This window comes from Panthera leo, chromosome B2 (assembly GCF_018350215.1).
Source record: "Panthera leo isolate Ple1 chromosome B2, P.leo_Ple1_pat1.1, whole genome shotgun sequence".
Classification (NCBI taxonomy): Eukaryota; Metazoa; Chordata; class Mammalia; order Carnivora; family Felidae; genus Panthera; species Panthera leo.
In genome coordinates, this window is record NC_056683.1 from 76,507,283 (window position 1) to 76,529,951 (window position 22,669).

General features: G+C 39.3%; 1 protein-coding gene across 6 annotated transcripts in view; it reads right to left on the reverse strand.

Moving 5' to 3' along the window:
- The window catches only part of LOC122220147 (synaptotagmin binding cytoplasmic RNA interacting protein), a 30,467-nt gene extending 8,532 nt beyond the window's left edge, over window positions 1-21,935 (reverse strand). The window contains exons 1-10 of one of the 6 annotated variants that reach the window (XM_042939296.1): window positions 20,986-21,077; window positions 20,210-20,369; window positions 19,421-19,539; window positions 19,197-19,304; window positions 16,417-16,530; window positions 16,140-16,316; window positions 5,920-6,055; window positions 4,748-4,953; window positions 2,436-2,585; window positions 1,997-2,118 (exon numbers count right to left, since the gene is read on the reverse strand). In XM_042939296.1, coding sequence (XP_042795230.1) covers window positions 1,997-2,118; window positions 2,436-2,585; window positions 4,748-4,953; window positions 5,920-6,055; window positions 16,140-16,316; window positions 16,417-16,530; window positions 19,197-19,304; window positions 19,421-19,539; window positions 20,210-20,369; window positions 20,986-21,009 — 1,316 coding nt within the window. In that variant the 5' untranslated portion in view covers window positions 21,010-21,077. Of the gene's footprint in view, window positions 1-1,996; window positions 2,119-2,435; window positions 2,586-4,747; window positions 4,954-5,919; window positions 6,056-16,139; window positions 16,317-16,416; window positions 16,531-19,196; window positions 19,305-19,420; window positions 19,540-20,209; window positions 20,370-20,985; window positions 21,080-21,731 lie in introns of those variants that run through there. The other 5 variants (XM_042939298.1, XM_042939297.1, XM_042939299.1 and 2 more) reach the window with 5 other exon arrangements.
- Between the last annotated feature and the right edge of the window lie 734 nt (window positions 21,936-22,669).

Sequence of the window (22,669 nt, forward strand, 5' to 3'; positions counted from 1 at the left end):
AAAATAAGCTTCTTTATGAGAATAATTTACTCTTGTATTTAGCATGTTATTTTATACTCAATTCATACAGGCCCAGCTTTTCCCTGTTTCAGTGATACATAAAAAATGCTACTCTCATTAACTAGGTTCTCAGATCATTTTGTTGTGCCGTGCTAATTGTCTTAACTGACAAATCACCTTTTTTGTCACTAAATAACACAATGACAACAGCATGCAGTCATGCAGTGATTCTCAACTGAGATTTTTGCCCCTCAGGGGACATTTGATAATGTCTATAGACATTTTTAGCTGTAACTTGGGTGGGGGAGGATTCTACTGAAATGTAGTGGGAGGAGGCCAGGGATGTTTGCTAACCATTCTAAAATGCACAGGACAGCCCCCCCATAACCAAGAATCACACAGTACAAAAGGTCAATAATCACAGAGAGATTGAGAAACCCTGGTATAATGGATAAGAGTGAAAAACCACAGGGCCAGACTGCCTTGGTTCAAATTCAACTCCACTACTTACTAGCTGTGAGACTGACCTTGGGCAAGTTGACCTCTGTGCCTCAGTTTCCTCATCTCAAACTGGGGAATAGAGTACTCAACTCACAGGGACGCACTGAGGAGTAAGTAGGAATGTGTGCTGTAGTTTGTTAAATTAAAAAAAAAAAATCAGTGAATGACTGCAGCAAGTTAAAAGTGCAAGCATCACATGCAGTCATCCCTTTTGGCCTGTTCTCCTCAAATATTAACAGATACAGTGACATTCCCCACTTTCTATTTACTATCACCCTCCACCTACAAACTTATAACTGTTTTACTCACTTTTCTAACATAATCTCCTACACTTACTTTCTGCCACTGAATGAATAAAACCATCAGTTAACTGTCTTCTGTAACAGGGAAAAGTTATTTTCACTGCAGAGTATACTCAAGGGGTTTGAGATATAGAGCATTTACTTCCCCCTCAAAACCTAACTTTCTATAATCTTTTTCCTTATACTACCATTAAGTCTATAAAGCACATCTCTTTAGTCCTAGAACAAGTATAGATCACTTGGATAATCACAGTACGAGACATCTTACATAATTCAGTCTGATCCCCTTTTAAAATAGAAGAAACTGAGGCTCAGAACTAGCCAACTTGCCTAACCACAACTGTCAAATGCAATAATTTGATTACATCCCTGATTATGAAATAAGAGAAATAAATAGAAGCACCCTGACCCTTCTTTTGCATCCCACATAGAGCACTGGGCAGAAAACTGGCCTGAGATACAGTTAAGTTCAGTGATTCTTGTTCTTGCATCAAATAGCAATTATCCATCTTCCTCCTCAGAAATTAATTACCAACTTCAAGTTTTTAAATTGTAAACTTCATTCTTACCCAGCTAAAAGTTTCATTCACTGTTAATGAGCAGATATCCTTTAACAGATACTCTAGAAAGATCCAATTTATGCAATACATTACACTTAGTTGTTTTTTTACCTCAATACTATGTTACTTGATTAACTATACTCTTATTTCATTTTTCAAAACCCATATATGAAATCTCTGAGGTGGCAACAGGCACTATGTATTGGTAAAAAAGCCTCTTTCAGATATAGAGGAAGCAGAGTTTATCATAATTGGGAGATTTAATATTTTCTACTTCTGAGAGAAAAAACTCTCCATCCTTTAACCAAATATATGAACACTTGTGGACAGCTAATATTTAAAACACATAATTCAGGAGCACATTCTGTAAAACATAGCAGGAAATATCCTAGACTGATTTTCATTTATTACACAGAATTCTAGTTATTTAGAATTATGATTATTTTCACAAGTATGACCAATAGCAACAGCTCAATACACATTTCTTGAAATTCTGGGCATTTCTCAGTGGCTCAAAGCTTTCAAGTATTCTTTAAGAAATAAAGGCATGTTATGCAATTATTTAACAGGTTTGAGCAATACTTGTTTTTCATTAATCTACCAACATTTTAAATTTAGACAATTTTCACTTACATTTGATTCTTTGCTGCTTGCCTCTGAGCTTTTCTTTCTTTCCTTTTCTGATCTGGTGGCTTAGCAAAAACAATTTCAATATTTTCTCCCTCCAAATCTTTGCCATTCATTTCTTCCATAGCCTTAAAAAATGAGGTACTGATCAACAGAGAGGACTTTAACAACAATTTTAATTCATTTGAAGTCAAAAAATCAGTTCATTAATGTTGGAAGGATGAGATCCAATAGGACTGTTAGATTTTTATCTAAAGATCCAGCTCTTCAACTTATTAACTTTTTGACTTAGTTTAGTGAGTTATACAATTTGCTAAGGCCAATAAAGGTTAACTGGAGTAGATTACATGACCTCTGAGTGTCCTTCAACTTTTTAGAATACTCTTGATACTAGAATGACTAAAAATCATTAGTTTAATTTAGATGCCTACAACAGTTCTTTTACCTTGACAGCACCATCTCGCTCATCAAAATGAATGAAGGCATAATCTTTTAGTTTCTTCACTCGTTCCAGTTTCCCAAACTGACTAAATGCTTTTTCTAAAATCTCTTCTGTTACAGTATTGGCAAGGTTACGTACAAACAGAACTTTTACCTGAAAATTAAGAAAAAAACAGAAACTCTCTGTGTATTTCCAAAGGGTTCAATTTCCAGGATGCCACCACCCCACCCACCATACATAGTTTTAGTCATTACCCATTAGACAAACATCAGAAATATTATATGACTAAGTTTTCAACTCATTTGAGTAAATACCGAGGAATGACTGCTGGATCTGATGAGTGAAAAACCTGAACAGACACCTCATCAAAGATACAAGCATACGAAGAGATGCTCAACCTGACGTCCTTAGAGAACTGCATTTAAAAGCAACAATGAGGGGCACCTGGCTGGTTCAGTCGGTGGAACACGCAACTCTTGATCTCGGGGTTTTAAGTTCAAAGCCCCACACTGGGTGTAGAGAGTAGTTTTTAAAAATCTCTTTAAAAACATAAATAAAAACAAAAACAATGAAATGCCACCACATACCTATTAGAATGGCCAAAACCCAACACTAACACCACCCAATGCTGGTAAGGATATGGAACAGAAACACTGCTAGTGGAAATGCAAAATGGTACAGCCACTGTGGAGAACAGTTCAGTTTTTTTTATAAAACTAAACATACTTTACCATACAATCTGATGATTGCACTTTTTGGTATTTACCCAAATCGGTTGAAAACATGTCCACATAAAAACCTGCATATGGTTGTTTACAGCAGCTTTACTCGTAACTGTCAAAATTTGGAACCAAAATGTTCTTCAGTAGGTGAATGGATAAACTGCAGTACCTCCAGACAATGGATTATTATTCGGTGTTAAAAAGAAATGAGCCATCAATCAAGCCATGAAAAGACATGGAGGAATCTTAAATGCATGTAACCAAGTACAAGAAGATGATCTTAAAGAGCTACATATTGTATGATTCCAACCATAGGACATTTGGGAAAAGGCAAAACTATGGAGACAATAAAAAATCAATAGCTGTCAGGGGTTAGAGGGGATGGTGGGGATGGTAGGGATGGGGGAATCAGGGAGGATTCCTAGGGTAGTAAAACTATTCTGTATGATGCTATAATGAATGCATATCATACATTTGTCAAACCCATAGAATGTACAATAGAATAAATCCTAACATGAACTATGGACTTGAGAGTACATAAGAACTCTAAGTTTTTCAAAATAAAGCAAACAATGCTTAACAGTTTTTATTAAATTAGTAATTACTTTGTAATCAATGTAATCAAAGATGGAGGTGGTCATTTCCTACTAATGTGAATTCCATGCCTTGAGATAGTTGTTGAACACTTAACACAGGTGGTCAAAACTAATTAGAATCTGCTTCTGAAAGGTGGATAAAGAAGGGAGGGAGCATTCAAAATACTGACAAATTCTTTTAATCCAGAAATCGCCTCAAAGTACAGTTATAAAAGTTGACCCTTTGTTAGGAAACATCATTTCCTCCTAAAATACCTGAAATAACACCTGAATTTAATAATCCAATAAGAACTTAATAGGCCAATGGAAAAAATAATATGAAGTATTTTCTGTCCTCAAGACTACTTATCCTTTAGTAATATTCACAGTTCTGGCATTCACACTACTTTCTTGATTTAAGTGAATGAGCTGTATCTGCTATCCTATCACCATTAAGAGGGCTTCTTAAATGACAAAGAGTAGAATAACTTAACTAGAACTGCACTAGTGAGTAAAGTGTTGACTCAAGAGATGTTTGTTCTCATAGGATGTCTCAACTGACTGCTGAAGCAGGATACCTAATAATAGCTAAACCTTGTAACTGCAGCAGCTCTGCTGAGGCCAATACAGTTCACTATTTTTAGGAGTAGGACTTTTAACACAAAAACCATGAAAGCTAATGGCGCCATTCTCAAAAATGCAAAAAAAATTGCTCTTAGAATACACACAAAACTGATGGTGAATTACTTCCACAGCATGTAGGCTAACTACTCATCATCATGAGAGTGACAGCTACACAATTATGATTGAGTGTCCACAAATAAATTTTTATATTTACTCTCTATGCACTTGGTTTCATTTCTGATGTGTGGCCTTTATAATAAAGAACACTTCTCTCACTTTCAAAAACGTGGTTTTGTGAAAAGTACACAATTCATTTTGTAAGTTTCTTACTTCTCTAAAGCCTCCCGAATCCCTTTTGCCACCAACCCATCAAAAAAAAACTGACTGTCATTACCTTTGCCATCACTTCAGGATCAGGATCTTCTATAGGATCAGCCCATTCAACAGTTCCAACATTTCCCCAGACCTTGACTTTACCACTCATTAACCTACGCCTTGCCTGGGCAGCTGTTTTGTGATCTTCATATTCAAGGAAGCAAAAGCCTCTGTTTTTTTTCTTGTCATCTGGTTGGTGGTATAAAATGACGTCTGTGAGACCCTCTGAAAATAAGCAACCATTCCAGAAAAATTAGGTAAAATAAGAAAAAAAAAGATCAAAGGATTTTTCTACTACTTGAATATAAAAATGAAAAATAATCTCTTTTCTTTGAAGAGGACTCTCAAAAACATTGGTCCAGATAACTGACCTAATACACACACCTTCCAAGTGTTCTCAACACAAAAATCCCCATGAAAAAAAATGTATTCTTTTTAATTAGACCCAAGGACTATTCTTCCAATAAATGACAAGGGGCATAAAATTTTTACATAACAATTATAAAAATGGCAGTGTAAGTCAGATATGGTTAGACACTTTTCTCATTATGTAAATAAACATTAAAATTCCTTTTGATGGCACTTTCCTGGCCTCAGATATCAGTAACTATTTCAAATGAGATATTAGTATCACGTAAGATTTTGAATGTTCCTGGAGACTGGTAACAGTCTGATAATCTGCTAAATATTCTAGGCAGACAAAACAATAAAATAATAAAAGCAGCTTGGTTTGGTCACTATTCTAAAAAATGCTTTAGATTTCAAAGAAATTACACCATACTGACATTGATTATATAATCTCTTGCTTATAAAAATACTTACCATTCCAATAATTTAGAAAATCTAATCATTACAGAAACAATCCCACTAAGAATGTCAAGCTAGCACCTAAAAATGCATAAAACACACCGATTCCAAAACGAGATGCACAGATTCTGCAGATAGTTCAAATCTCAACTGCATTCCTTATGAACTACACAGCATTCAGCAAGTTATTTCCCAAAACCCTCAGTACCTGTTTTCCTTATCTTACTTACAAAATACTTACAGAATGGAGCTACCTATCTCCCACAGTTGGGAGTAAGAATGCCAGTCAATAAATGTAGCGTTTGTAACAGTGTTTGACATGCAGAAGTACGCAATTACCTTCAGTATTAGAAGTGCATCTCCTTCCACATAAATCCAACTTACCTGTTACTTTGCTAAATTCTTCAAGAATCTGTTCCTTGGTTTTACTCTTAGGAATAGAGCCCACAAAAAGCCTATTGTTGGCCACTGAGATGCAGACACCAATGTGTTTTCCAGAACGAATTTCATGATTATTATACTGAAAGGGGAAGAAGTGTACCATATTTTTAAAATACTTACAAAATATTTTATTATAAATGATTATAAACATAGATGCAACTTTTTAGGCAAATTTCAATGCTATGTTTATCAAGTATTTTTATCCTTTAAAAATATAGTTAGCATACGTAAGAGGAAATTGTAATCTGCGACAGATATGAAGATTACACTGACAAAACACTTAAAAAGTTTATGAATTAAAATAACGCAAAAATTTGTTAAATCCTTGAAACTTAGGAAACTTGGTAAATTAGGAATCAGGTCTGAGCAGCTTAAATTCAAAACTGCTGATTCCACAATACCTTAATTTCTACTTAAATTCATCCTGGCAACCAGTTATCCTCATGCAAGAGAAATGGGATTCAAATACCAGCAAGCTTTCTGCCTTTCTGTTAACCAGCATCAAATCTATTTTTTTCCATCTCCCTTTCACTCTTGTAAGAAGTTGCAATAAGTGATTTTCAGCTTCAAATATAAGTCTAAAAGGAGAGAACCTTCTTTTCCTGAATCCAACCCTACTTTTTTCCCCATTTCATTTTCAACAAACCTACAATAAGGTTGAAAAAAATAAGTGGACTGATTAGGGTGCACATATAGAAGCAACTATAAAACTACAGTAAAAAGTCAAGTCTTCATGTAACCCATACCCCATAGAAGGATGAGATATTTATTATACAGGCAAAACCCAATCTGTCAAAGTCACAAATCTACTAATCAGTATTGATTTACAAACCGAAGTTCAAAAATATTCAAGTTATCAGGGAAAGTGAATTATTTATATTACACAGTTAAAACTACCTCAAAATTTCATGTTAGCAATAATGGTAGCAGCAGTTACAATTTGATTAATCCCCCACACCTGGCCTCAAAATCTGTTTTGAGTAAGTGCAAGTGGAGCTATAAACACTAAAGAATCAACATAAATTTCTATACAATTTATAGGCCAGCCTTATGGCCAAAGTGAAACCATTCCTCTCCCATTTTGAAAGTAAGCTTTATACCCCATGTGGGGCTTGAACTCACAACCCTGAGATCTAGTTGCATGCTCCATTGACTGAGCCAGCCAGGCACCTCTCCTCTTCCATTCTTGCATTAAAGGTACATCAGGTACAAGACAAGAAAGCATACAGTAAGTCAGAAAATCAATTCCTCCCTGTCCCTTTCTCCATCTCCAGATACTCAAAATCTAACATGAAATTCAAATGTCCTTCCTCCAGTTCAGAACGGTTTTGTACTTCCTACCTCACTGATTCAATTCGTGCTATCAAAGTCTCTGGTCATCATGATCCCAGGATTATTTATATTCTCTACACTTATGCCAGAGACTTAAAAAAAAAAAAAAAAAAAAAAAAAAGGAACGAGGACAAGGGTGCACAGCTGGCTCTGTCAGTGGAGCATGCAACTCATGATCTCACAGTCATAAGTTCGAGCCCCACAACTGGGCATGGAGCCTACTTACAAAACAAACAAAAAAAGAGATGACAGTTTTTGCCTATTGAAAACAAATTCAATGACTCCCCATCACCGCTAGATAAAGTTCAAATACTTGGACATCACATAAGTTTATCCTAAAATTCCTAGTATGTCCCCCTTCTCTCCACAACACTAAAATCTTAGCTACTTAACACCTGAGTTCTCAAACAGCTTTTAGACTGCTAAGCCTCCGAATAAAATGCTTTCTCTGAAACTTCCATCATCCAAACTCCAGATGTGAGCTCACTCTGCAATACCTACATCCTAAAAAACAGGTCAACAGAAAACCCTTCTACGCTTAACACAAACCAACAGTTCTAAAAGGAGTGATTTTGCTCCCCAGGGGACATTTGACAATGTCTAGAGACATTTTTGGTTGTCAACTAGGGATGTGGGCTTACTGCTGGTTATTTAGTGGGTACGAAGGCCAGAGATGATACTAAATATCCTACAATTCAGAGGATAGCCCAGTAAAACAGAATTATCAGATCTAAAATATCAACAGTACTGAGGCTGAAAAAGCCTGCCACAACTTTTTCCCCCATGGCATTTATATTAAGACCAAAAACCTCTTAAAACTAGAAATATATAGATTACCTGCAAACAGTAGTGCTATGGCTGAATCCATCATTGTATGGGATTATGAACAAGTAGACTACAATACCTTATAACAAATAAATTAATCTAAGAAACACAAATTACTTTTAAGACACGTGCATTCCCTAGATTTTTATAATCTAGCATCAGAACACAACCTTAATGACAAATCAATGGCTTTCAATTTGATCTAATCTGTAACCCCAGGAGTTGACAAAAACTAAGATATCAAAAAAATAGAAAAAAATACATAATATTCAAAGGTGAAAATAAGAGTTATTTTGAAGATGACAGAACTTGGCATAGTTTTCCTTCTGTGTTTTTCATTTTCCAAAAGTTCTAAGAGCTAGACCTGTTTACTATAAGGAAACATCTAAATCTAAGTTTTAAAAAACTTAGAAAAAGTTGTGGGGCACCTGGGTGGCTCAGTTGGTTACACATCTGACTCGATTTCAGCTCAGGTCATGATCTTACAGTTATGAGATCTGCACTTGGGTGTGTGTAGCTTGCTTAAGATTCTCTCTTCCTCTGCCCCTCCCCTGCTTGCACGCATTGTCTCCCTCTCTCAAAAATAAAAATAAATAAATAAATAAAATAAAATAAAAAATTCTTAGTTATAACACATCCATCAACATTTAACAATTCTGCTTCAAAGTAGTAATGACTGTTTCTGTTATTATTTACAGAAGAAAAGCTTCTTCACTTCTAATTCATCATCACTTGCCCTGCTAATAAGGTTTACCAATCCTGGATAGGTAGAAGGTAATTTAGGATGACTGTGGTCTCTAAACAGTATAAGTGACACGAAGAGTTATTGGGACTTCTAAACTAAACTATAATGCTTCATCCACATTTTTTTTAATTAAAAAAAAAACAAAAAAAAAAACAATTAGAGCTAACACACAGAGAGTAAACCGGCTCTTCAATTAAAATAAATCATTAAAGGGGCAAAGGAGACCCTCTGGGCATATTGTCCAAAAAAGCAAAAGTACCCAGAGGGGCGCATGGCTGGCTCAGTAAGGCACAGCATCCAACTCTTGATCTCAGGGTCGGGGGCTTACGCCCACATCTGGTGTAGAGACTACTTAAGAGAGGGGGGAAAAAAGTACATAGTACCCAGAAATAAGCATTTCTTGAAGCAGTGCCCTATTAAACATGCATTTTTATGTGCATCTGAATTATTTAACGGTTCTCACTCTTTAATAATTTTAAGACCAATCTATCACCATAAATTCACAAACGTTGCACCCCAGCAGGTGGGTAACAGTGAGATGAGTGGCAGAAGGGCATGATGAAACTGTTCTGAACCTTAACACAGATTCTAATGTAATGCTGATAAATCGTAACTCTCAACAGGTAATACATCAGGACACTATCACAGTATCAAAATTAACAACAACAAAAAAAACGTGATGCCTTCCAACAAGGAAGTTGGGCGGTGATGTTAAGATATTTAAAAAATCTAGCTTTCAGGGACACTTGGGTGGCTCAGTTGGTTAAGTGTCCGAATTGGGCTCAGGTCATGATCTCACAGTTCGTGAGTTCGAGCCCCAAATCGGGCTGTCAGCCAAGATCAGCCAAGATCTGATGTCAGTCAGATCCTCTGTCTCCCTCTCTGCCCCTCCCCAGCTCCGGCACGTGCTCCGTCTCTCTCAAAAATAAACATTAAGGTCGCTGGAGTGGCTCAGTTAGTTGGTTAAGCGTCCCAACTCTTGGTTTTAGGCTCAGGTCAGGATTTCACTGTTTCTAAGTCTGGGCCCTCCAACAGGCTGTGTGCTGACAGCATGGAGCCTGCTTGGGATTCTCTGTCTCCCTCTCTCTGCCTCTCCCCTGCTTGCTCTCTCTCTCAAAATAAATAAACTTTAAAATATATAAATAAGATAAACATTTTTAAAGAATCTTTCAGATTCAGTATCATAGTGAGGTGACCAAATAAAACAAAGATGAACTTTGAACATTAATCAATACAGTTTCACTCTTTCAGAACACCAAAACTGGAGTTGTACAGTACAGAACATTCCCACCATCTAGGCTTAAAATCTCAAGTCACTTTTTCCTGCCGTCGTAGCCAGTCACCAAATGCCCCCAAATTTAGCAATCTCAGATTTGGAATCTAACTCAGAAGTGGTTTTTCAGTCCTAACTCTTCCCACAGCAGCAAAGCCACTACCTCCTCAGCCTACTTTATTCTTAAACATTTCTTAAGTAGAAAATACTGAAGCCAAAATCTACTTCCCTAAAAATTCTACAATAACTATAGATTTTCTTCCCCAGATGACAGCACTTCATATACTCCACACAATGCTCAGCATTTAGCTGTTCTCTAAACCTGGCTAATCATCCCTTCTCTGATACTGGCAAACTAATGTGCCTCCCAAGAGTGTCACCAAATAGTGATATCCATAACATAATACTGTAGACACAGACTGAGACTGAGGAATCTAGAATAAATTGGAGACTACTGCTAATCTTCCACTTCTAAACATTTTTCTGTAACACAACAGTCCATGATTACCTGAGCTTATTTGGCAACCACACCACACTGCTTACTTACACTACAGCTTACTTGTGAAATCAGTTGTATATAGGACTTGACGTTTGTCCTGACTCAATTCCATCTTGCTGGTGTTAACTATCTGTTTCAGGCTATCACAATCTTTTAAGATTCTGATTTTTGTCATCCAGGGCATTTATCACTGACTACATGAAGACTCAAGTAACCAGACATGACAGCAGTCCAGCTATGCCCTGATTTATAAATCATTGACAAAAATTAGAATGGAACATATAGCTTACCATCGCCTATTATTTCTCCTTTCAAAATCTCTAACCTCTCTCCTTTCTGTATAGCTGCCACTTTCCTGGTCTTTGTTCTCTTCATCCAAACATTCTTCATTATTCTGTTTTTTATACTATGCTACCCACATCAACACTTGAAAGTTTAATGGCACCATGGAAACTTAGCCCCATAGTCATGACTACTACCTTCTGGCACTGACTTTATACTATACTAGTTTCATCTCCCATTTCCTTCAACAATACACTGCTTCAACTAGATTACCTATTTCCTTTCACTGTCCTGCTCAAACTTCTTGATCACAAAGCCTTCCAAAATAACCCCAACACAATCTATGCCTTCATCCCTGTTAGCATCTGAAAAAGGCATTTGCATCCCTGTTACCCTCTGAAAGATGCATCTGTGTCCTATAAAATCATGAACTCAATCAAACTACCATGTAGGTCCAAAGTCTTCATGTTAAACACACTATTTGCTAAAGTGCTACAAAGTATGTCGTGGACCTATCTTGTCAACTGCATTCATCAAAATGGTTTTATACATGCTACACCAGTGTACACCAACCACTTCAGTGAATAAAACCCATCAGTGCCTATCAAAACCATAACTGTTTTAGTTTTTTTGTTTTACATTTATTTTTGAGAGACAGAGCACAAGTGGGGGAGGGGCAGAGACAGAAGGAGACACAGAATCTGAAGCAGGCTCCAGGCTCTAAGTTGTCAGCACAGAGCCCGACGCGGGGCTCGAACTCATGAACTGTGAGATCATGATCTGAGCCAAAGTGGGACGCTTAACCGACTGAGCCACCCACGCACCCTAAAACCGTAACTTTTAATATGCAAATAGAGATCAACTATTCCAGTATTTGTAATATAGGCACTATTAGCATTTTCAGCAGGGTATTTATTTCTATTATCTAGGACTGCAATGGACACTAAAATGCCAGTGGCCCTGAGTTCCAATTCCAGCAGCACACCACAGAAATACATATACACACTTGCCTGCCCTTCTTCCCGGTCTTTGGGACAACAAACACTACACATTTGGGTATTTCCAAATATGCCCCTGGGGATGAGGGGGAAAGCATTACCCCCTATAAATGTACATTAATTCAAAGTTGACACTGAATACATAATTACAAACGGAAATCAGAAAACCTTTAAATACTAATATGGGACTATAGCTAATATGAGAAATATAAGTTCTTGGGTCATAAATAATAGATTAGATGACACTAGTCAGCCAGTCAGGTTATTTATCTAGCACCTACTGAATTATTACATAGTGGCACTGTTGTAAATGTCAGGAATACAGGAAAAAAGAGCTTGTATGCTGGAGGAGAGAGATAAGCAAATACTTTACAAAGCCAAGAAATAATTTTAAGTACATCTGAGCATTCTATTTTATTGTGTTCATGATACAGTCACAGAGCAACTGGGTAGTAAGCTGCTCAAAGTCAGGAAAGGCCTTCTAGGAAGACCTGATCTATAAGAAGGCAGTAGCCATGGTAGCTGGGGGAGTGTTCAAAAGCGGAAGAGCAGAAGGTGGCCTTGAGATGGAAATGGTCACAGCTTATGTGGGAGGCAAAGTATGGACAGAGGAGTAATAAAGAAAAAGAAATGTAAGCAGAAACTTGATCAGAAAGGGCCTTGTTTGGAAGCCATTATTAGAGTTTTCAGCATGGGAATGTTGTGATCTAACCTATGCTGTTGAATGGTAAAACTGTAAAGGGGCAATGGAAAGCAGTGACTAGCTAGAAGCACTCTTTGAATGGTACTTTAGACTAATGTGGTAGCAATGTAGTTAGATTCCAAAAATATTCTGGCAGCAGAAACAGAACTTATTTCCTGTGCTCCTTTTTAACACTACCTAAGTAACTACATAATTAAAGAATTAGGCCACCTGATGACATAATTTATATTGCTGGCTTTAAACTGTTAGGTCTGGTCAACGATAAGAACTCAAGCTAAACAAACCTGGTATCGAACTAAAGCTATATGGCCTCCTATAAGTCACCCAGGCTATTTACTCTTCTGCAGAATGAAGATAATTCCAGTTGCTTTAAAAAATAGGTAGTATTTAAAGGTAATAATGTAACACCCTAGCACAGCTCCTGTGTCTTAACAAGCACCCAACAGGTAACTATTATTCACCTTTCACGAACTTAGCTCCTGCTTCCCTGGCAAGATTTTCATCATTTGGCAATAAATTTATTGCCCAAAATATGAAGCAAATGTTAGCTGAAAACCATTTAAAAAGTCTACAGGTGCTTAACTTAATGCCTCTTTTTCAGCTGTTATTATCAATTAACCTATTTTTACAAGTAATTCGATGCAAATTTAAAATCCACAAAAATTTTTTAAAGTAAACTCTACCCCCAAAGTGGGGCTCAAACTCACGACCCTGTGATCAAGAGTCACATGCTCTAGCGACTGAGCCAGCCAGGCACCCCAGAATCCACAATAGTTTTTAATCTGGGGGACAGGGAGGGGAGGGATTATTCCTGGATCATACTAAAAATAAGGCCAAATACATAATCTTTTTTTTAAAGTAAGTTCTACACCCAACATGGGGCCTGAACTCATGACCCAGAGACGAAGAGTCACATACTCTACCAACTGAGCCAGCCAGACTATCTTGATCTAAAGGTACTCAAGACACTCAAAGGACAGGAAAGCAAAAAGAAATGGTGCTTCCTGCTTCCATCTTGTCTGATCTATAAATAATCCCAAATAGACATTTTTTTAAAACTTATTATCTACAACTAGAATGACCATTCTATTAATCTTCTATAAAAATTCACCTTGGATATTGGTGTAATTCAAGTAGACTCTCATGACATGACACAAGAAGGGTCAGTTTTCAAAATATGCTCCCTTAAAGAACACATTTAGAAGAGTACTCATTTGCACAATACTAAGTAGCAAAAGACGTCCTAGTTAACTTGATTTATTTCTCTAGAATATTTCATTTCCTCAAAAGTCTAGTCCTCCCTTTTTACTGTTACATTACGGCAAACCTCCCAATTCTGTTATCAACATAATCCTACCACAGTAAAACACCCTTTAAAAAAAAGCAACGATGTGGGGCACTTGGGTGGCTCAGTCGGTTAAGTGTCCAACTTCGGTTCAGGTTACGATCTCGCAGTTCCAGAGTTCGAGCCCCACATCAGGGTCTGTGCGGACAGCTCAGAGCCTGGAGCCTGCTTCAGATTCTGTCTCCCTCCCTCTCTGCCCCTCCCCAGCTTACACTGTTGTCTCTCTCACTCTCAAAAATATTAAAAAATTTAAAAATAAAATAAAAAATTTTTAAAAAAGCAACGATGATATATCCATTTCACCCTAGTGGATATAGTGGTAAAACCATTACAAAATGCAAAACTTCCTAATTTATCAGACAGGAAAAAATAAACATGTTCCCAGATAAGGACTCCAATCACAAAACCAGAAAAAATGTAAAAAAGAACAAGAATTATTATTAGTTCCTGGATAAATTAAAATGGCTGGCTAGCTACCTATGGAACTTTCTGAATTATAACTGAAAACTTAACTATATTAATGAGACTACATCCTAAGCCCACAGCAATGCAATTTTGGACTGTATTATTTGTTAAGCCAAGGCAACTGCCCAAACTGAAACATTATTTCATAATGACTATTTACTGGCACTCAAAATCGTCATGTTACAATAGGATTATAGATCATCTTCCTCTAATGAAGTATTTTTTATGGATTTTGGACATTGTCTACAAATACTGCAGTGAGGACCTGCCATAAATAGTGCATTTTGGTAGCAAGAATTAAGTGGCCTACAAATGTTGGTTTAATGATTCCTTTTAAAAATGTTAATACACAAATCACCACTTATACACTAAGTAACCACCCTTGTTAAACAGAATAAAAGCTTTATGTAATACCTAATATATAAAATGGGTCTGAAATTAATGGTAAATTCTGTACTAGCTTGCCGCAGTAAGATAGTTTGCTGCCTTCTCATTCACATTTCCGTATTAAAATTTACTGCTACTCTATTGCTACCTGGCAAAAATGTTCTATTTGTTTATAGATTAAACCAGATGATTTCTAAAGTTATCTTTCCAGAACTCTAAAAAGTCCTTAATTTTACATGAACTGCTCAAAACTAAAATTTTGACAGCCCAAAGGTTACAAGTGAATGGTTCCCTATAGAACTATAGCTGCTCTGAAATAGGAAGCATTCTTTAAATGAGGGAAAAATCACCCATGATTTAAAAGTACCTAAACTCCCAAATTCTTTTTTAGAGACACCACCTATAATCTTTCAAGCAGCACTATTCTAATGTTAAGTTTTTATCATAGTCAATTACACACACCAAATGAGAAATTCAATCACCATGGAAAGCAAAACAAAGTATAGTTGGCTTTTCCCCTTAAGGTATGCCTTAAAATGTAGACCATCTGATGGTGAGGAAAAGAAAAATTCAGGAAAAATCAGTCCAAGAATTTTAAGATTGTTTAGTATCCCCTACAAAATATGTAAGCCAATAAAGCAAATTTAACAAATATCTGCCATAGCGGACAATTTTACAAAAGTTCCTCCCCAGTTTACTTTTTGATACATTTCTTGGGTTGAAATTAACCCTTGACCTCTTCAATTATAAAATGTAGAATCCATGTGAGCCACAAAATTTAATAAAACTAGTTTCAAGAAGAGCTAAGCCATAATTTGATTAAAGCTCTTTTTTTAAAGTTGGCAACGTAACTAGGTCTTCACACCTTACATCTGGTACTTTAAATCAAATATTGCCACTCAGCATGAAATCTTTTATTTCATGAACTAGAAGTTTGTCATCACAATGTCTTTGTGATATATTTTATGGAAAAAGGAATGGCCCAGGTACAGCCACAAAATAAGGAAGCCCTACCTATTACAGTCACTTTCTTAAATCTTTTAACATTCCTATTAAAGAGTAAAAAAATCACTAAGCTAGATGTTTCAAAGAACTTGAGTAACTCAATTCTGACACTGTGCCTTATATATAGATCCTCAGTCCAGTCAACTACACATATAAAGAATACTGCTACAATGACTACAACAAAGAATGTAAAAGTGCCTAATCAGCACTTCAAAAAACATTTGGTTAACTCTCAGGCAAAATAAGAAAAAACTTGACTTTAATTAAAGACAGTGAATGTGAAGACTGGAAGAAAAAAACTTACCAGTTTAACAGCCTCCTGAGCGGCTTCTTTTGTACAAAAAGTGACAAACGCATAACCTCTATTGAGACCAGTGAGTGGATCCATCATTAGACGAAGATCCCATATCGGTCCAGCTTTCTCAAATAATGGAACAAGTTCATCCTCAAACAGATCTCTTGGGATCTTCCCCACAAATATCTGTAAATTAAACATGAAGTAAAAAACCATGGAGAGTTTCTTTAGGAAACCAGATACCTGCGCATTTACTACAAAAGGTACAAGTTTTTAGTTTCTTTACCTCAGTGCCAACAGAAGGCTGCTGACCTGAATAAACGGAATCTGGAGGCGGTCCCCCATACTTCCTCTGTCCAGTGGTCACATCAAGTGTGTAGCCTGTTCTTTCCAATAGTGCCTTGAAAAGTTCAAATGTCATTAATACATTTAATTCACAAGACCACACCCATGCATTTCACAGTTAAAAATCAATCTTGTTCAAAGCATTCCATTTACCTTGGCAACAATCCCTACAGTTTTCTGGTATGTTATAGAATTTCTCCTTTAATGTACCCTTGTAGTAGCTCTAATTTTTAATGAAAATTTCAGGGCTCTACTCAAATTATTTCTGGTTTCCAATTAACTAGTGTTTAGCAAACAAACAACTAATATTGATTCATTAACATCTTTCAAGCCAGGGTCTGTACCTGTTCTGCTAATTTCTCCTAACTGTACCTAATTTGCTTGAGTTTAATTCTCTCCCAAAGGAGGAACTGGGGTAAAGCTCCTTAATAAACTCCCTGTATCCCACACTTCTAATACACACTGCCAGCAATTCTGGGCACCAACCTTTGTAAAAATTACATTCCCCAAGAATGCCCCTTAACTTAGGAGTTACAGGAAATATAACAACTTAATTCATCTGACATTCAAGCACCATGCTTCCCCAGATGGCATGGTTCATTCATAACAAATGAGAGCCAAAATGACTTTGAAAACTTTATGTAATTGCAACAATGTGAAATAACTTCTAGGTCTTATCTCCCCTAGAAGTGAACTGTTAAAATTTAAACAGTTCCTATTTACTAATCAGTGGTAGTTTCTCCTATCCCTTGGTATAAGGCAAAAGTACTAGAAAGTTGTCTACAATTAGCCTAAACAAACAAACAAAAAAACCCAAGAATTATTCTCCTCTGCCATCTCAACCAAAGTACAAAACCTGCTTTCTAAATAATAAAATCTAGTAATTGGCTAATAAATTCTGAAAAGAACAAAAACAAGCTAACACCAAGCACAATGACAAATTTTATCAAAATGCTGTCAAATGACCTGGGGTCACCTCAGTCTCTAGAAACGAAAATGACTAGACAGATTTCAAACACTTTCTACCCAAAAAACAATAAATATCTGTGAAAAAATACTATGATAAAAAAACTCCTCTATTACTAAACTCTAACAAAAAGGCCCACAAAGTGCTACATTATTTTTAAGCAGTCTTTTTCTATCATACCCCAATGTTTATTTACGGATGCAACATTGGGCAACAAAAATAAACTGAAATCTATTACTAGAACATAAACTAAACCACTAAATGTCTCATCTTCCCTTTTTCCCATATGTAATCCCTGCACTTTTCACCTTCATCTTTATATGACTTAAATACTTTTTATATCAATCCCTAAAAAATAGAAAAAAACTTATTCCTCAAACATCCTATAAAAGTGTCACTATGTCTTCTTGCTGCAATTTAAGAGACACTAAAGCTTCAAGCCACTCCCTCCCAGACAGAAAAGTCAAAATAAACTTTACATTTTTTTTTTTACAGGAAGATTTTTTTTTTCAACGTTTTTTATTTATTTTGGGGACAGAGAGAGACAGAGCATGAACGGGGGAGGGGCAGAGAGAGAGGGAGACACAGATTCGGAAACAGGCTCCAGGCTCTGAGCCATCAGCCCAGAGCCTGACTCGGGGCTTGAAGTCACGGACCACGAGATCGTGACCTGGCTGAAGTTGGACGCTTAACTGACTGCGCCACCCAGGCGCCCCTAAACTTTACATTTTTAATAAAAATTTAATAACCCTAACTCCCAAAATGTAAATTTAATCACAACTGATATAGTAAAGACATCTACACTCCATTTCTATGGAAAAAACTGGATTTATGGTTTAAACACAATTCACTCACAGCCTGACCTGTAAAAGCCTCAAATATATGAATGATATTAACAGTTAACTCCTTATTCCAAGCTTCCCTCCTCCCATACCATTAAAACATCACTTAACACTCATAATTAACTTTCTTAAACCATAACTCTTGGTTCAAAGAGCATCAGCACACTGTAATAAGAGCACCAGATTAAAACTAGCATGATCACATTTTCTATAAACTGAAACCTCAACACAACTAAAAACCAAAACAAAGATCACAACCTAGTTGCATTTGAGGCCATTTATTGCTCTACATGACCTTAAAAAAATAACTTCCACTCCCAACCTCAGTTTCTTCACTTGCATTTCCACACTCCTCAATTTTACTGATAAAAAGCTGCCTTTAGAAATGAACAAATCAGCCTTAAAATCAATAGTAATAGAAAAGAAGGTAGTGTTAAAAATTCTAAATCCATTTAACTTGGGAGTCTGTGAATTCTAAGATAAGTCAACTGTTAAATGTACACTCCTCACCCAAGTATGGGATGAACGGATTCCCTCCCATTTTTGTTCTACTGTCACTAATCTGGACTTCCAGCTTTTCAAAAAATGTTTAGAAATATGGTAGATGGTATTTAGGTCTTTGCTTTAGAATACCAAGAAACACTGATTTAATGCATAACTTAATAACAAGAAAAACTTAAAAGTGAGTTGTTCTAAAAACAGAAATAACTAAAGGCAGGAAACTTTTCAAAAGGCAGTAATTAGAAAAGATGAACAAATTATCTCAGGTTATTAACTCTCAACATCTTAAAGATGCACACCCACATTTCACATCCAAAGAATATTTACACCAAAGCTAAAAAAAAAAGTCCTTGAAAGAACTTAAATATGACGGGGGGGAGGGATTAAAAAGAAAAGTTTTTAAAGACATACCTTAATTTTTGCCTCATCTGGTCCTTTGCTAGAATCTGCTACTTTGGTCCCTTGTTTTTCTCTCTGCCTATAAGTCTTCATGACTCCACATAAAAAGGCACTTTTGTTCTATAAAAAAATTTTCCAATCACATTTAACAATGGTCTTATCTGTATCTAATCCAATAAAACAAAACATATCAAAACTACTCATGTTTTTTCTAGTTACACTGACATCAACATTACCTGAACATGAGAGAGATCACTGTCTTTAAACTGCTGAAGAACTGCCAATGCGCCGTCTTCATTGAATTCTTTTAAAGCCTCGATAGCTCTTTCATCTAAGTCACTATGTGCAACCAGCCCTGGAGAAGAGAAAACTGAATTAGTTGTCAACTTCTAATATTTTTAGAAACTTTTTTTAAGAAACCGTATTTGCCAATACAGGTACATGCTTGCCAAGTAAGAATTCTTCCATTTCCCTTACCTATATGAGAAACACACATGCTTTAAGCATTCTGAACTAAATAAAACCTCTCAACCACACTTACAATGAATCGACTTCTTTTACATCTTCTTCTAAGTCACATAGTTCTAAGTATTTCTACAGTAAATATGTAAATCCTAAAATCAACCAACAAAGTACCAAGCATGACAACTGAACCTCTACACGATTTCAAATACCACTAGGAAAAAAGCAACAGCCACACCAAGACAGACAAGTCTATAGTTACCAGTTATTTAACAAGAATCCTACTATAAAAATACCCCAAAAAGTCACATGGCCTGCTCCCAACATTTAGCAGCTGTTGCTACCATCATATACTTATCCATCTGGCCAGCCAGCCTTTACCTCCTAACCCTTCCTTCTTCCCTCCCTCTCTACACCTTAACCTCTAGTTCACAACTATCACAACAAGGCAAAACTCTAGTTCCCACACTTATTGGAAACCACAAAAAGTTGCTATTTTAGCTCAAAGCCAGAAATCCAATAGAAAAATTTCATAATATAATTTTGCAAGTGTTAGTTCTTACCTGCAACGTAAATTTCATCTAGTTTTTCAGCAACTTTCTGTGGTAAACCAGCATCAAGCAATGTCTGAAAATTTTCTGAATGGATAACTGCAGAAGTAGTATCCATGGGCTCTTCAGTACCATTTCCATTAACATGTTCTGTAGCCATGTTTCCAGAGATCTGTTCAAACGCAATAAGCAAAATTAAACTAGGATCTTCAAAAAGGGTAGAGGAAATATAAGAGCCCCAATCTTTACTTTCTCTACCAATTTCTACACCAGCCAGCCTGCGCCTCCCTTTAAAGAAGCCTTACAGTCACTATCGCCTGACAAGCCAGATTTGGAGCGCGGGGCAGAGGAGGACAGATTCACTATGTTTTTCCTTAGCACCACCCCTGACTCACCTGCTAACACTCCCTAGGAAAAACCATATTACAAATGGAGCCCAATCAGCACGAGGACAAGCCAGCGTGCCACATGCAGCTGTGGCAGTACAGAGAATGAGGTGTGTGGAGAAAGCAAAACTGGGCTTTTCTCTCTCAAAGGTAAACCCCCAAAGTGCGCGCTTTTCCCGCCTGCCGCTTATAGATCTGTAACAACAGCCAGCGAAGAACAAAGCGCTCACACAAGCTACCTTCCTACCACCCAATTTCTCCACCCTTCACCCCCGCACCCAAAGCCCGCCCCCAACTCCGCACCCAAAGCGGCAGCCTCACCGCTGCGGCCACCAGGAGCCCATTAGAAACACGTGCTCTGCGCCTTCAAATGTCCTACAACTTCCTCCAACGGAAACCCACCGAGTCCCAGGCCAAGACGACCATCACCGACTCCCAACGTCAACCTGAAGCCAAGATCGGAGCCCCCAGAAAGCAGCAGTAGCACAACCTCGCCCCTCCACACCGAGGCCGCGGCGGCGCCAGGCCACAGGCTCTCCCCGCCCCCCCGAGCGCCGCCGTCTCCGCCGTGACACATGGCTCTCTCCGCCCCGGGCGCCGGCGACCCCCGGCCGCCCGCCCGCACCGCCGAGACCTGAGCCGCGGCGCATGGTGCAAGCCCCCACCCCTCTCCCGTCCGTGCAGTGACTGCGGCGCCGGAGCCAGCTGTCCCACCCCCAGACAGAGGCCAGTAACCCGGCAGAGTGAGGGCGTTCCGCGAACTGCCTAACGCCCGCCGGACCGCGAGCACCACCCAAGCTCGCCGCGCGGCTGCGGGACGGGACCAGCTCCTCTCCGCCCACTCCCGCGCCGCGGTGACGGCCACGACAGCACCAACTCCGCCGCCGCTCGCGGTCCGCGCGGGCCATGGGGCCGCCTCCTCCCTGGAGCGCCGCAGACAAAGCCCGAACGGCGGCAGCACATGGAGAATAGAAGGAAGTGGCGGCGCGGGCTGCGGCCTACTCTCAAGCAGCCCCAGTCAACGTGCTCCTCTCCCCCTTGGAATCCATTTTCCAGAAAAGCCGGGTTCTCCCCACACCTCCCTCGCCCAGCTCACTCCACAATGTCACGGTGCTCCCCTCCCAGACCCGGGTCCTGGCGGTCGTTACCTCCCCGTTGGGCTGCGGCGGAAGAATCCTGTCCGAGGAGATCGGGTTGCGGGAAACGCGTGCTCGCTGCTCCCTGTGTCCGGCGCGAGTGGAGCTGTTGTAAAATGGCGGCCGAAGCTCACGCCGCTGGCAGCAAACCCGATCCAGTTCCACTCGCCTCCGAGCGCGCTCCCGGTGCGCGCGCGCGCGCGCCCGCGTGACCCCCCCCCCCTTTCCCTCCCCTCCCTCGCGCGTCCGCTTCTCTCACTCCCTCTGCCCCTGCCCTCCTCCAGCTCCTCCTTCTCCCCCTACCACCACCGCCACCGCCACCACCACCAGCAGCAGCCTCCGTCCGCCTCCTTCTCTCGGTCTTTCTTCTTCCCCTCCCTGCTCCTTTGCCCCACCACTCCCAGTCCCGTCCGCGGCCCCTCAGGCACGAGTGACCGCCTTTCCCCTCCTCGCTCGAACGCTCGCTCACACCCTCCCTCGCTCGCTCTCTCGACTCCGTCCCCCAGTCCCAGCCGAGTCGGCTCCTCTCTTTCTCTCTCCCGCGCTGACGTGACGACGTAGCCTACGCCTCGGGACGCGCGCCCGCGGGCTCCGCCCCCACGCCCCGCCACCTCCCTTGCTCCTCACCTCCCGGGGGAGGGGGACGCAAGACCCCGCCCTTCCGCTCCGGCGGCGACGGAGGGGACGAGAGTGAATGAAAGACCCGCCCCTTCCCTTCCCGACACTCCCCCTCCCGCTCTCCTCCAGGCGGGGCGGGCCGGCTCAGCGTGTCCCACTCGTTCTCCTTTGTCAGGAGACAGGCATCTCCCCACCCCGCCCCACCCCACCCCCACCGCAGCACCACGCGCACGCCACCCCCACCGAGCTCCTGCCCGTCCCAACCCCCGCCCCGTCCCGGGCCCGCGAGGCACGGGGCTAGGGGCGCGGAACGCTACCGCAGCTGCCTGAGA